Source organism: Panicum virgatum, chromosome 1K (genome assembly GCF_016808335.1).
Source record: "Panicum virgatum strain AP13 chromosome 1K, P.virgatum_v5, whole genome shotgun sequence".
In the NCBI taxonomy this organism is placed as follows: domain Eukaryota; kingdom Viridiplantae; phylum Streptophyta; class Magnoliopsida; order Poales; family Poaceae; genus Panicum; species Panicum virgatum.
This window is the reverse complement of record NC_053136.1, coordinates 49,226,139-49,241,239: the sequence shown is the minus strand read 5'-3', so window position 1 is coordinate 49,241,239 and position 15,101 is coordinate 49,226,139. Positions and strand designations below refer to the sequence as shown.

At 53.3% G+C, this 15,101-nt stretch overlaps 3 protein-coding genes, 1 long non-coding RNA gene and 1 pseudogene across 4 annotated transcripts; 2 read left to right on the top strand and 3 right to left on the bottom strand.

Annotated features, from left to right (window-relative positions):
- Positions 1 to 320: 320 nt before the first annotated feature.
- LOC120640020 lies at positions 321 to 3,118 on the bottom strand. The gene is made up of 3 exons (XM_039915925.1): positions 2,553 to 3,118; positions 2,347 to 2,421; positions 321 to 987 (listed from the first exon to the last, which is right to left on the bottom strand). Exons 1-3 carry the CDS (start codon positions 2,974 to 2,976, stop codon positions 545 to 547), a joined length of 942 nt encoding a protein of 313 aa, XP_039771859.1. The 5' UTR covers positions 2,977 to 3,118; the 3' UTR covers positions 321 to 544.
- LOC120640030 lies at positions 1,001 to 2,273 on the top strand. Its single transcript, XR_005661741.1, has 2 exons — positions 1,001 to 1,545; positions 1,632 to 2,273. It is a non-coding gene; the product is annotated as an uncharacterized LOC120640030 (long non-coding RNA).
- A 1,378-nt stretch (positions 3,119 to 4,496) lies between the features above and the next one.
- LOC120657586 lies at positions 4,497 to 6,726 on the bottom strand. The gene has a single exon (XM_039935940.1). The coding sequence runs from the start codon at positions 6,699 to 6,701 to the stop codon at positions 4,611 to 4,613; it is 2,091 nt and encodes a 696-aa protein (XP_039791874.1). The 5' UTR covers positions 6,702 to 6,726; the 3' UTR covers positions 4,497 to 4,610.
- A 548-nt stretch (positions 6,727 to 7,274) lies between these two features.
- Positions 7,275 to 10,668, top strand: LOC120656075 (annotated as a pseudogene).
- Positions 10,669 to 11,050: 382 nt separating this feature from the next.
- On the bottom strand, positions 11,051 to 14,419 carry LOC120640009 (protein-tyrosine-phosphatase IBR5-like). Its single transcript, XM_039915916.1, has 5 exons — positions 13,928 to 14,419; positions 12,995 to 13,094; positions 12,487 to 12,544; positions 12,288 to 12,394; positions 11,051 to 11,598 (listed from the first exon to the last, which is right to left on the bottom strand). Exons 1-5 carry the CDS (start codon positions 14,168 to 14,170, stop codon positions 11,297 to 11,299), a joined length of 810 nt encoding a protein of 269 aa, XP_039771850.1. The 5' UTR covers positions 14,171 to 14,419; the 3' UTR covers positions 11,051 to 11,296.
- Between the last annotated feature and the right edge of the window lie 682 nt (positions 14,420 to 15,101).

The following is a 15,101-nucleotide window of genomic DNA, read 5'->3' as shown; positions in this document are numbered from 1 at the left end:
TATCGACGGCAAATCGCACAAAGCGATGAATAGACACCCCCGGTGGAGTTGGGCCAAACAAACATAGCTGACGTGTTTGAGCATGATTTGCCTGGCCATTCCTGGTAACCAGGCTTGGTTGGAATGTCTTGTTCGTAGTTGAGCCAGGCACTAGCTAACCGGCAGTCAGGCAGGCGGGCACCCACTTTTTGCTTGGTGCTTACTCCGGACCAATGATCTGTAGAGACTAGAGTCAGAAATGACATACTAGAATAGAGAAGAGTCCAATTGCCTACTAGTGACGATTGGTTTCCAAGTCAACTAGTAGTAAAACCTTCGACTGCGAAGCTCGGTAATCTTTGTATCAGTTCAATTTCATTCAAAGGAACCCAAATTCTAAAATGTACAAATTCCAAAATGTACAGTAAATTTAACATGTTTTTTTGTGACTTGTCCTCCGGCCACATGAGTCATGCAAATGGTGCAGAATCCATGGCCCAAAAGAATACTGCTACGGGAAGCAAAGAGGCCTCTGAAGAATCCTCCCTCCCGCGCCCAACCCATGTCACAATCCTCTGAACAAGGGCCTCACGCTCACCAACGCCTCCCTACCCACGGCCACCTCCCGGCGCCCCATCTCCATCCCGCAGTTCTTCCGCCCGCCGGGCCGCCGGGCGCGCGCCGCCGCCGCCCCGGCTCCTGCTTCCGGCCGGGGCCCCGCTGCGGCCTCCACCCTCGTGAACTGGCCGGACCACTTGGCCTGCACGTACACCGCGCGCCTCCACGGCGGCACGTGCATGCCCGCGCGGCGGATGGACTTCGCCGCCGCGCCGCACATTGCCGCGGCGAGCTCCTTCAGAGCCTCCGGCCTCGCCACGAGCACCGGCGGCAGGGACGAGAGGAGGTCCTGGTACTCGGCGCTCGGCCTCGCGATCTCGAACTCGGCTGCGACGTTGACCTCCACGATGTAGCGAGACGACGCCGGCGGCGAGGAGCCCGCCGGCGCCACTGCGACGTCCAGTGGCGGGCCCAATGGGTAGTCCGGGTAGGCCCAGGACTACCCAAAATTTTGGCCCAAAAATTTTTTAGAGCTTCAAAACATTGTCCGCATTTGGCCCAAGCCCAATAACTCGCCAACTCTCCATCAGTCCATCTCCCTCAGCCGGTCAGCCCAAACCCTTCCAGTCCCAGACTCCCGTTCGTTCCCCTCCCCGCGACCCCGACCCTGTGCCCCGCCGCCACCCGCGCCCAGCGCCCGCAGGCCGCCGCCGCCCGCCACTCCCCGCCCCCCGACCCCCGTCCCCCGGTCTCATCCCGCCGGCGCCGTGCCTGGGCTGGGCACACGGCCGTGCGGGCGTGCGGTGTGCCTCCGCCTCGCGCCGCGGCCGCCTCGTCGTTACGCGCCGCGCCTTTCGCCGCCGCAGCGCCAGTGGGGTCCGCTGGTCTCGGATCTGCCTGAGGCAAGGCTAGCGCGCTCAGAGATTTGCTGGCATTGGAGCGGCTTTGCCGTTTCGGCAGCGGCGGGGAGATAGCTCGTTGCTGCGGCGGGGCGACCAGGTCCGTGCGGTGCGCTTCCAATCCCCCGCTTTTATTTCTCCCTTGGTTTCTATCACAGGTGTAGTGAAGTCTGAAAGTCTGTTTCTCGTGTGCAGGGGAATTTGGCTTCGCGGCGGGCGGCGGCATCCAAACCCAGCAGATAAGACCGTAAGAATTTAAGTTCTCAGTTCTCACTAATTGGTTCCAAAATGCTGCTTCAGTATGCGTATACAGAACAAAGAGTTCAAGTGGATTTGTCTTCAGAGGTCTGTACTTTTCCAAAGAAAAATCATAGGTCATATGATACAAATATTTGGCTACCAGGACATAGGGATTCTCTTTCGAAGGTAGAAGTGGTTGGCCATAAAGTAAAAACTAGAAACTAATGATCTTGCAGAGGTTTTCTGCATTAATAATTGAACTTTCCTTCAAGTTTTATCCACCCCTTACCATCAATTCAGAACATAGATGCCTATTTCCTACAAAAAACAGTCATACTGGCATATTCTTACTTTGCAAGGACTTAATGATTGCATATGCTAAACCCATAGTCACAATACAAAAGAGATAAGGCTCCCTCAGAAACATGAAGCCATTGTGATTTCATTAATCCATCATTTTATTGATGTTGCAACATTTTATATTGTAAGTTATTCGAGTTCTCAACTAATTTGTTGAATTCAATGTATTAAGGGACCTTTTTTACTTATGTTATTGTAAATTTGATCGTTATATACCGTATTGTTACCGAAGTGCTATTAGATTATACCGGATTGCATTTTGAAATTTTTTCGCCAGGACTACCCTAGTTTCAATTCCTGGGTCCGCCACTGGCGACGTCCACGTACTCGTGTGAGCCCGGCGCCGGGACACTGCTGGTTCTCTCCCACGACGACCTGCAGAGACCTGCACGTACGTCCGCCCAAGCACGAGCGAAATGTTAATGATCTAGTAGGAGGTGGAAACAAGAGTGCCGGCCCCGGCCATTATGGTTATGCTATAGAAAATTGAAAACTGAAGAGCGGTAGAACACTAACCGGCGTTGAAACCCCTCGCCCGGAGCCGCTCCGCGAGGTGCTTCCTCACCCCGCCGCCGGCAACGACGACGGCTGGCCCGGCGTCTCGGACAATGCGCTCCGCCTCGGCGCGGATTCGCGCGACCGCCGCGTCGGCCGCCGCGTCCGCCAGCGTGAGGCGCAGCGTTTCCTTCCACTCCGGTGCCCGCGCCGCAGCGGCGTCCTTGGCGGCGGCGGCGGCGGCGACGCCCGCGCGGTGCTCGCCGTATCCGTTGTAGAACTCGTCCACCAGATCCATGAGACCGTCGTCGGCATCCGCGCGCCGGGACGGCGCCGGCGAGGGCGCGCTGTCGCTGGTGAACGGGCCCCGTAGCCGAGCCCTCGCCGCCTCGTCGAGCGCCGCCGTTGCCTTCTTGTAACCACCCAAGGGCTCCATCGTCACCATGGCGATTCGCCGCGCGCGCTGAACCAGACCTTGGCGCGGGCGTCAAGAACGGAAGAACCAATTGTTCGGCCGCGCCGCCACCGTGGCCGATCGCGTGTGCCGGCGAGCCAAGTTCCTCTCGCGCTTTGCGAATTCGCGGTGGTTGGCGTGTAGTTGCACGGGGGGGGGGGGGGGGGGGGGGGTATATATGTTTCGACGGGCGGCCGTTGATAGAGCCGGATCGCTATTCGCTAGTGCGTCCAGGTTCAACGTACACCGCTTTCAAAACGTCCAGATGCGACGAACCGGGCGCATCATGCCAAGTCCGTGTTGTCTAGTACGAGTACTCCGTATAGGAGTACTCATTACTAGTATACTCCCTCCGTTCACTTTTGATAGCTATATTTCATCTTGACACAATGACCAAGGAAAATAATTTTACTTATCATATAATAAATACAACACGGACTTTTTTATTGGTCATCCAATGCTTTAACTGGAAACTCCTCGTTACTAGTGCTATTTATTGCCATAGCCCATGCCATTAGCAAATATAGCTATCATTTGTGAACATTTGAGTTTTTAAAATATAGCTATCAAAAGTGAATGGAGGGAGTAGTTGTATGAAGTCACTACGCGTACACTGTCACCGTCAGGATTGCTTCCCCTTGAGGAAATTTGGGAGAACAGTGTTCAATTCAAACACCGAAAAACGCCCCTGGTCATCCATGTACAAATGGATTTTCTCGGGTTTAGCACACTTTATCCACTGTAATTGGGGGGCAACAAACTAGGCAAGAAGGCTTAATACTGAAAGTCTGAATCTGAAACAATCGCCCAAACAAGGGTCAAAGGATCCTGAGACAAGGCAATTTAGTTCAGTTGGCATCTAAGCACGGGTTTCAGGATCAAGAAACGTAAAGAATATTTGCCTGCTTTGCAACAGAACAGACTCTGCTTCATTTTTTAGTAATGGGGCCAGCAAGTAGCCCCGATCGGCTTATGTTTGAACAATGCATAATAAGATGGAACAGAAACACAGTAGAAAACCAATATTATCAAGTAAGAGCATCTCCAGCAGTTTGGCAAATCGAGTTGCCATCTTTGATTTTTGGTAAAAACGTTAAAAATACTCCTCCAACAGTTTGGCAAAAGACTTGTCAATTTTTGGCAACTTGGGAAAAACCAGCCTCCAGCGCGTAAATATACGGGTTGGCATCGTGGTTTCTAGTCGGGTGGGAGGGTGAAAAAAAAATAAATAACAGAGAAGGGTTTCTGATTTAAGTTTTCAAGAGGTGGAAGGACATAAATATAATTTTGTTTCTCTCTCAGGGTTCCTGATGTAAGTTAGATCTGGATTTGACAAGTAAATTATGCCAAACTGTTGGAGATAAACTCTTTTTTTACTTGGCATATCTTTTTAGAAGTTGGCAAAACACAAGATATGCCAAGTAAAATATGGCAAACTCTTGGAGATGCTCTAAAGAAGCCCAAACCGAATTCAAAATTTCAAATCATAAGGAAATTCTCAAAGCTGTTCCGTACCAAAGCACTTCTATCTTAACTCGTGCATGCCAGATCGAGTACAACATATTAGCGCAGAATTCAGACATGCATCATCCACATACGACCTAACTCCTAATGCCACTACCCTATCAATCGAACACGGCAAGCTTCTGGTACTCGGCGCCTGAGATCGCCGCCGCCATGACAGCCTCCGGGCTCACCACGCCATCGCTCTCCAGGAAGAGCTTGACCAGGTTCTTAGAGAAGCCACTCACCATTGCGACTCCCGGCTGCGTCGAAATCACAGGCGTGGACCGCGAGTCCCTTAGGTTCCAGAACACGATCTGCGGCACTGCGTCGCCGTACCCGGCGTCCTTGAACTTGCGGCAGATGACCTGGTAGTCCGTCTCCCAGGGGTTTGCCGACGCCTGATCGAACTCCATGTCGCTGAACACGAAGACAGTCCCGATCATCTTGTCCTTGGGCAGTCGGCCGTCCACAGCTGTGCGGAGGATGCGGTCGAACACTGCCTGGAAGTTGGTGTTCATGTCCCACTGCATGCGCTGGATGAAGCTCATCTTCTGGGTGAGGGTCTTGCCCTCGATCTTGTGGATCTGGGGGGTCTCGCTGAACGTGATAACTCTGCCGCCCCACGGCTTCTCGCTGAGCTCGGAGATGAGCAGGCCCAGCGCCACGCACACCTCCATTGGCGTGCCGTTCATGCTCCCGGACACGTCGCAGACGGCGATGCAGTTGCTCAGCGACCCCTTCTTGCGGAGGTCCTCCACCATGCGGCGCCACTGCAGCTCCGACACGTCGTCTGCCTCGCCACGGAAAGCGGCGGCCGCGATCTCGTGGGGCAGGAGCGCACCGGCCGCGATCTTGGCCTTACCAGCCTCGACATCCTCGAGGTACTTGTCGAAGCGAGCCTCGTCGTGCTTCTTGAACAGGTCCTTGTAGCGCCTTATGGCCACCGACGCCACGCGGGTGTAGGGAAGCTCGGACCACCGCTGGGCGCTCATGTACACCTCCGGAAGCTCCAGGACCTTCCGCAGCGGCACCAGCACCTCGCGGCGGAGACGGTGGAGCACGCGGTACGCGTAGTGCTCCTCCGACAGGTCGGAGTAGTCGGGACTGGAGTCGCGCGGGAAGAGGCGACGGGCGATCGCCTCGCAGAGCAGCGTCGTCCGGTCGAACGACGAACCCGGAGTTGGGCACCACTTGGCGGCGAGCCCGATCTTCCTCTTCTGGCCGCCGGGGGCGAGCTGTTCGACGTCGGAGGCGAGGAGGCCGGCGAAGAACTGAGCAACGCAGTCCAACAGGAAGCGGTAGGCGTCATCACTGTAGTACGTCTCCAGAGATTGCGCTGCGAGCTTGGCTACCTTGCGCACCTCCTTCGTCATGGGGATCTCCTTCACAGCTGCAGCCTCCTTGTGATCCACCTCCATCGCCTCTGGTTTTTGCTCCACGGCCTCCGTCGCCTGATCATGAGACGCCTCCTCCTCTGTCTCCATGGCCGCGGCGGCAGAGACCACGCCACCTCCAGACTTACTGCCACGCTTGGACTTGGTCTTGGGATTGGAGAGCGCGGCGCTGACGAAGTCGGCAAGCACGGGCGCGGCGGTGTTGCCGCGAGCGCGCTTCGCACCGGCCAGCCGGGCCGCGCGGACCTCCGCGACCTTGCGCCTAATCTTCGCAACGCCCACCTTGTCCTTGGCGAGCTTGCGGACGTCGGCGCCGTGGATGAGGCGGTAGAGCAGCTCGGGGAAGTCCTTGAGGTAGCCGAACTCGGCGAGCGCGGGGAGATTGCAGGCGAGCGTCTTGGGGTGGCGCTCATGCAGCCAGAGCGCGGCGGCGTAGAAGCCCTCCTTGTCGGACTTGCCCGTGCCGCGCACGCCGCGGAGGTTCGCGACGAGCTTGAGGGCCGTGAGCGGGTCGTGCGCCCACGCGAGGGTGACGAGCTCGCGCACGCGCTGCGGCGGCGTGTCGGGGACCACCTGGAAGAAGAGGTCGAGGCAGGGGTTGCCGGAGGTCGCGTAGGTGGCGGAGTCGTTCTCCGTCCGCATCATGCGGGGCCCCTTGCCGCCGTCGGAGGCGGCGGCAGGGGCGTCGTTGTTGAAGCAGGCGTCGAGGAGGTCGAGGAAGGGGTGGGAGGCGGGGGCCTCCGCGGCTGCGGCGGCGGCCGTCGGTGGCGGGCGAGCCCCGCGGATGACGGGAGGGCCGAGGAGGACGGCGGCCATGGCGGTGTCGATCCGATGGGACGGGATCAGATCGTTTTCTGGTAGGGTTTAGTTGGACGACGGCGACAAATCTGAGAACCGGGCGTTTCGTTCGCGGTGGGTTTCGATCGCTCTGCTATATAGAACCGGGCGGCGGCGGCGGCGGCGGCGGCGGCAGCGGCGGCGGCGAGCGGGGGGTTCCTTGCGCCGTAGGCGCTACTCCATCCGAGGCGGTGGGTATCTGCGATCGCCACCGTTGATTCAACCGACGTAGTAAGCGCAGAGCTCAGATTCATTGACCTGGACAGAGCCGCGATTTGGCAACCGCCACCGCCATCCCAGAATGACGGGAGGGACTCGGTGCCACTGATTTGCGGACCCCATGATGGAGGGGTCAGGTCAGTTAGAGAGTCTCCATGCAGTACTGCAGAGTGCAGAGGAGGAGACTCATCCCATCCGAGGCGGCAGGCCGCCTCCCCAATAAAATCTTCGTCGCCGTAACAGCAAAATCCGCCCACGCACGCACCCAGCCAAATCTCCCATCCGTCCCCTTCGATTCGATCTCGCTGGGATCGGAAACCCAAACCCTCCCGCATGGCCCCGCCCGCCTCCACCGCGCTCCTCGGGCCCCCCCGTGGCTGCCGCCGCCAACACCAACGTCGCTGCCGCTGCGGATCCCAAGCCCACCCGCGAGCAGTCGTCGTCCGAGTACTCCTCGTCCGACGACGACTCAGACACCTCACCGATGGCGTGCGGGGGGGGGGGGGGGGGGGGGGGGGCGTGGCGAAGAAAGCGGTGGCGAACGAGGCGCCGCGGTCCGGGCGGGCGATCGCCTACGCCTCGTCCGGCGACCCCTGCGTCGACTTCTTCTTCCAGGTCGTCCCCGGCGCTACCTCGGGTGGCGACGTGGCCGCGCTCCTCGACGTCGCGTGGTCCCGCGACGCGCGCGCCGCGCTTAGGCTCGTCTGCCACCTCCGCGGTGTGCGCGGCCTGGGCAAGGGCGACAGGGAGGGCTTCTACGCCGCTGCGCTCTGGATGGACGCGCGCCACCCCAAGACGCTCGCCGGGAACCTCGCCATCTTCGCCAGGTTCGGCTGCCTCAAGGACCTCCCCGAGATCCTCTACCGCATCCTCCACGGCGACCGCATGGAAGAGGAAGGCGACCGCCGCAAGCAGCAGCAGGACCTCCGCCACGGCTTGAAACGCCGCCGCAGCGACGGCGAGTTCAAGGCTGCCAAGGAGAGGAAGCGCCAGGAGGAGGCGGAGCTGGCGCGGACGGCGCTCGCGCGCTACGAGTCCGACGAGTCCTTCCGCTTCCTCTACGACCGCGTCGCCGAGATGCTCAAGTCCGACGTCGAGCACCTGCGCGCGGGCGACACCGCCAAGATCGGGCTCGCCGCCAAGTGGTGCCCGTCGCTCCGCTCGTCCTACGACCGCGCGACACTGCTCTGCGAGGCCATCGCCCGCCGCATCTTCCCGCGCGAGTCCAGCCAGGAGTACCTCAACATCTCGGACAAGCACTACGCCTACCGCATCCGCGACCGGCTCCGCCGCGAGGTGCTGGTGCCGCTGCGCAAGGCGCTCGAGCTCCCGGAGGTGTACATGTGCGCGTGCAATGCGCAAGTACAAGGAGGTGTTCGAGAAGCACGACAAGCACCGCGTGACCAGCTTCTTCGACGAGGTGCGCACCGGCCACACCAGGATCCCAGCAGATGGGGTGCTGCCGCACGAGCTCATCGCCGCGGCGCTCAAGGGGGAGCACGACGAGGCGGCGGAGCTGCAGTGGCGCCGCATGGCGGCCTCCCTTGCCGCTGAGGGCCGCCTGGCCAACTGCATCGCGGTGTGCGGTCTCTCTGGCGCCGCCGCTGCCGTCGCGGACCAACCAGCCTCCGCGGCCGTCGCTCTGGGTCTCCTGATCTCTGAGCTGAGCCAGGAGCCATGGAAGGGGCGCGTGATCACCTTCGACGAGACGCACCAGCTACACAAGGTGCGCAGCGCGAACCTCAAGGAGAAGCTGCGGCCGCTGGTGGCGGCAATGGGGGCGCACAGGAAGGGCGCGAACCTGCAGGGCGTGTTCAGCAAGATCCTGCAGCTGGCGGTGGCCGGCGGGCTGCGCAAGGACAGTGGCGGACCCAGGAATTGAAACTAGGGTAGTCCTGGCGAAAAAATTTCAAAATGCAATCCGGTATAATCTAATAGCACTTCGGTAACAATACGGTATATAACGATCAAATTTACAATAACATAAGTAAAAAAGGTCCCTTAATACATTGAATTCAACAAATTAGTTGAGAACTCGAATAACTTACAATATAAAATGTTGCAACATCAATAAAATGATGGATTAATGAAATCACAATGGCTTCATGTTTCTGAGGGAGCCTTATCTCTTTTGTATTGTGACTATGGGTTTAGCATATGCAATCATTAAGTCCTTGCAAAGTAAGAATATGCCAGTATGACTGTTTTTTGTAGGAAATAGGCATCTATGTTCTGAATTGATGGTAAGGGGTGGATAAAACTTGAAGGAAAGTTCAATTATTAATGCAGAAAACCTCTGCAAGATCATTAGTTTCTAGTTTTTACTTTATGGCCAACCACTTCTACCTTCGAAAGAGAATCCCTATGTCCTGGTAGCCAAATATTTGTATCATATGACCTATGATTTTTCTTTGGAAAAGTACAGACCTCTGAAGACAAATCCACTTGAACTCTTTGTTCTGTATACGCATACTGAAGCAGCATTTTGGAACCAATTAGTGAGAACTGAGAACTTAAATTCTTACGGTCTTATCTGCTGGGTTTGGATGCCGCCGCCCGCCGCGAAGCCAAATTCCCCTGCACACGAGAAACAGACTTTCAGACTTCACTACACCTGTGATAGAAACCAAGGGAGAAATAAAAGCGGGGGATTGGAAGCGCACCGCACGGACCTGGTCGCCCCGCCGCAGCAACGAGCTATCTCCCCGCCGCTGCCGAAACGGCAAAGCCGCTCCAATGCCAGCAAATCTCTGAGCGCGCTAGCCTTGCCTCAGGCAGATCCGAGACCAGCGGACCCCACTGGCGCTGCGGCGGCGAAAGGCGCGGCGCGTAACGACGAGGCGGCCGCGGCGCGAGGCGGAGGCACACCGCACGCCCGCACGGCCGTGTGCCCAGCCCAGGCACGGCGCCGGCGGGATGAGACCGGGGGACGGGGGTCGGGGGGCGGGGAGTGGCGGGCGGCGGCGGCCTGCGGGCGCTGGGCGCGGGTGGCGGCGGGGCACAGGGTCGGGGTCGCGGGGAGGGGAACGAACAGGAGTCTGGGACTGGAAGGGTTTGGGCTGACCGGCTGAGGGAGATGGACTGATGGAGAGTTGGCGAGTTATTGGGCTTGGGCCAAATGCGGACAATGTTTTGAAGCTCTAAAAAATTTTTGGGCCAAAATTTTGGGTAGTCCTGGGCCTACCCGGACTACCCATTGGGCCCGCCACTGCGCAAGGACATGATGGTCAAGAGGGTGTTCGTGCTTAGCGACATGGACTTCGACGGGTGGACAGGCGCCGCGTCTGTGTGGAAGACAGAGTACCAGGGCATCTGCGACAAGTCCGCCGCCGAGGGGTTCGCTGTGCCGCAGGTGGTGTTCTGGAACGTGGGGACGTCCAAGGCGTCCATGCCGGTGGTGGCGGAGCAGGAGGGCGCGGCCCTGGTAAGCGGCTACTCCAAGAACCTGGTGAGACTCTTCCTGGAGGCGGGCGGCGAGCTCACACCGGCCGCCGTCGTGGCTGACGCCATCTCTGGCCCAGAGTATGGCGCACTGGAGGTGTTCGACTGAGGTCTTACTGTGCACCGTGTGTTGCTGATCTCCATAGCCAGCTTTATGCAGCAGTTTTGCTGATTAGTGCCTTTCTGGTAGAACTATATAGACTCGTTTCCGTTATGCCACAGATTGAATCGAATGCTTTATCAGAAACAGTTCTTGAATACGAAGAATTATCATTGAACTGCTCTATTATCAATTTGTACCACCGCGTCCCAACCAGGCTTTGATGAGCGCAGGCGCGAGCACAATTCCCGGCCACATCGGTCGACCATGCGTCCACATACATTGCGCCTCATGCATAGTAAATTAGCAATAGAAATTCCTTACTACCTCCACTTTAGCTTTGCCTTAGTTAAGAGATTACTTAGGGGGTTATCCATACTTAGGCTATAGTTGTGGGGAGTAAATTGAACTTTTTCCAAATTAAAATGAATTGGTACAATTTGATACACGAGTAGGATGAGATGGATCCCTAATTCCCCGACAATAAAAACAGATTTGTGTCGCCGCTTGATCACCCAACACTTCACGAGCATGGGACTGGCTACGCGTGACGAATCATGGCAACATAACGAAACAAAATAGGATGAATTGAAGTTGTACGCAAAGGAACTAAGATACGAGCCACCTCCAGCTTGTCAAACATCATTTAGTTCGACTAGGGTCAGTCACTCTAGTACTCTACAGCACGGGGCAGTTGCCAGAACCATTTCTCAAGTGCACAAAAGTCAAATACAGGATGAAACTGAACTCCCCGGTGAGTAACCTAGTGGTTGGTTACTTCAGCAGCATGGAGATCCAACAGCCTGATATCATCTTAAGAGCTGTCCATCACATTATCAGTTGAAGCTGGGTTGGTCCCACCATTGTTATCGCTATCTTGAGGGTTGACTTCCACCATCCTCCGGGCTCCAAAGGTGAAGTTGGCGGGAATGTCATTTGGGCTGACTCGCTCGAATATGGATGGCACGGTCATTTGGTTGAACATAGGTGCTTGGGTGTCACCTGCTGGTTTTGTGTAGCCAAATCCAAGAGAAGCAAATGATTCAGTGGGAATCACGGGTTGAGCACCGAGTCCAAAAAGCTTCTGTTCGTATTCCAGAAGCTCGTCCTGAGAAGCTGCACAAAAGAAACATGCTACAGTTAGCTTAGGATAATATATTTGAAACGTCACGAATCTACAACATCACATCACGGGGAAATGGAATGCATGAATGCATCTGTGAGAATAGAAGGGTTAAGTGTGGGCTAAACAAGGTATCGGTGACAGCCTTCATGGGCCTTTTTTCACTAAGAATAATAAAAACAATCAACTGGTTCCCGCGCAGTGCGGGAAGCCTACAGCACTGGGTATGTCCCTTTTTAACTGGTTTCCCGAAATTCTCAGAACTCCCCTCAGAAACTCTGTAGTCTGTACACTATCTTAACAAGGAAAGGAAAATGATCACCAGTTTATGTTGTCAACTGTTGTGTCAATTATGTCACAAGCAATAAGGGAAAGAGATCATCCGTTGCCTCTAGTGAAACTTGAAACACTCATGATATATTAACTTAGCTCCTATTTAATTTTGATAAAATGCATACCATCTGATTAAACTAAATATGAAATTAATTGCTTGCACACTGTTTACCAGTGCCTATTCATCATGTAAATTTTGCATATACAGTAAAGGTACTATATTTACTTCAGGTAATAAAACTATGAATCATCGGTTAGCAAGGACCCAAGGATATAATCATAAATGCATGACAGCACGAGACACGATATCTTTGATTACTTAACAAACTTTAAAGGTTATAGAGCTAACCATCTGTCAGTTGAACCTGCGGCCGACAGCCTTTCACCCACTGTAAAGACTGAGCAAGTCTCCATGCTCTAGAGTTCATCAAGAAGGCTGCAACAATAGCTGCTGACCTAACAAATGTGTTCCAAAGAAGTATTTATCAAGCAATGACAACATTGCTGACAGTGCCAATGCTAATGAAAAATTCTCCACAAGCAAGTACCTGTTTTTTCCAGTCATGCAATGAACAAGAACACGCGTTTTATCTCTTTCACATTGTTCTGAAATTGCAGAGAAGTAAATCACAATTTCCTATTAGTGACAATAAAGAGGTCTCATAGCTCAGTACATGAGAAGTAAAATACAACCTGTTCCTTTTACAGGAAAGTAGTCAAGAACATTTATGAAAACTTCATAAAGAAGCGCTAGGGGAAAGGAGTTTGTGCAACATACAAACACAAAATAACCTATTAACCTGGAGACAGTACACATACAAATGTTTATTCCAACTTAACAGAGACATGAACCAAATTGAATGGAAGCAAGCATTAAAAAATCAAGTTCTAACAATTATATAATGAGCATATTACTACAATGAGGAAATGGAGTATGTAAGGATGAGGCAGAGGATATTTTTCACAGGGGCAATTCTAAGGGGGAAAGTAGTCCATGGCTCACTGCACTTAATTCCACACAAAAAATGCTGAGAGAGTAAAAATAATAATTAATACCTAGAAACCGGATTGCCCCATCAAAATCCAAAGGCCTGTCACGCGGAAGACTGTGATACGTGAATGAATTCTGGTATAGATTGTGGCAATCAGGCACAGTCTGTTAATCAATAAACACAGCGATTAATCTCCAACACTGAAGGATGCACAACATTCAAGGGCAAACATTATGTTTAACAGTTTAGCAGGAGCATACTAAAAGTTGGCTGCCAAGTATATGTCAGCCTAAGGAAAAACCATATTGGGAAACTAGGCAAAAAAGGCCATTGATGTGAACATGATCCATATGACAGCAACATAAGTAATACTGAATGCAAACAGGTAGAGCACACATCCATCCTACTATGAATATTAGATGTTGAATTCGTAGAGCTATCACAACGTGCATAAACAACTTTTATGGTGCAAAGAGTGGTACTTATCACTGTGTAATGGAAACTATTTAAAAACATTCCATAGACCGTGCCTTTGGAATTCTCTCAATAAGCACAACCATATCTGCTAAACTATCAGGTTCTATTAATTTTAAAATTCCATTGGAACACTTAGTCAGTTAAGAAGCCAATTATGATTATAATAATCACCATGGGCTACTCCTCTTCCATCAAGATTTGCTTCGAATCGAGTTTACACTATGAGTTTCAATCAAGCTGCAGATCATTCAGTTAGAAAAAAGCAGCACCTCCAGTACACAGAACAAAAACATTCGCCGTTTGTTTTGATATAAGCTAAACCTACATAAATAACCTTTCAAGCAACAACGGTACAAATTGGTAGCGTGTAGAAATTGGTAGTGTGTAGCCTGTCCTATGGATGAAGACAAACCACAAATAGAGCAACAATGTCATCAATAAACCATGAGTTGTCACAGATTACAAAACCATAATATCGCCAGTATCATCCGTCCCAAGTTTACCACCGGGCATTACGTACGTTGAGGATGTGGGAGATGCCGAGCGTCTTGAGGACCTCGGAGCGGGCGGCGTTGTCGTAGCTCCCGAGGAAGAGGAAGTCCTTGAGCACCTCGGTGGGGAAGGCGGACTCGTGCCTCGCCGGGGTGCCCTCCCCGTCCGACGGCTTCCAGCGGTGGCCGCACACCCCGCAGACCTCCCCCTCCTCGAACTTGTGGTAGTGCCCGCAGATCCCGCACGGGTTCTCCCGCTCCCGCTTCCTCATCTCCGTCCCCTTCCTTCCTTCCTCCTTCCCGCCGCCGCGGCGCTGCTCGATCCCCGAGGGAGATCGCAGGCGGAGGGATCGCGCGGGTGATTGGAGGCGGAGGAACAGGCAGAGCGGGGAAGGTGATCTGAGATAGATTTCTCGTGGGGTTGGGGTTTGGATTTGGATCGGTTCGACGGGAAATTGGGGTTTTTGAGCTCGTTGCTCCGTTCGAGGCGACGCCCACAGACTCGGCCGGGATGGGGGTCTATCAACCGTACTAAGGTATTCTAGTAATTCTAGAATAGATTAAAGAAAATAATAAAAGATATATAAGACATTCTAGCAATTCTAAAACAGAATAAAAGAAATAACAAAAGACGTATGTACCTCAAGAGCATAGCCATAATTAGAGTTATTTCTAAGATTAAGCAGTTGAGGAAAGAATAGAATAGATAAGTATGCATCCCATTAAAAAAAGAATAGGTAAGTATGCAGCTGAAACTCAAGAGAAATTAAATAATTTCCTTTTAATACTTGTCTAAAAATACTAAAATGCCTTATATTGAAGTACAATTATATTTCGGGATGGAGGGAGTAGAATAGGTAAGTAAAAGATCCCTATTTCTTTTTCCCTCCTGAACTTTAATTTGACCGAAAAACATATAAGAGATTGAGAGAAAGAGAGAATAGCGGAGAACTAGAGTAACGGCTCAGTCCCACCAAACAAGTTTTGATGCAAGTTTGTTTCGGAGAAAATAAAAAAAAATGCACGTGTGCCGAAATAAGCTGAAGAACATCTTGAATAGAAGTACTAGTGGCATGTAGGCACTGGTGCAAAGTTAAATGATATCTAGGAATTTGTATTGTTGCGTAGCCATTCTATTGCAGTTAGCATAACCTCATCTAATATGCAGCGGTGGCTCCTGTCGTAAGAACTAGAACCACCACG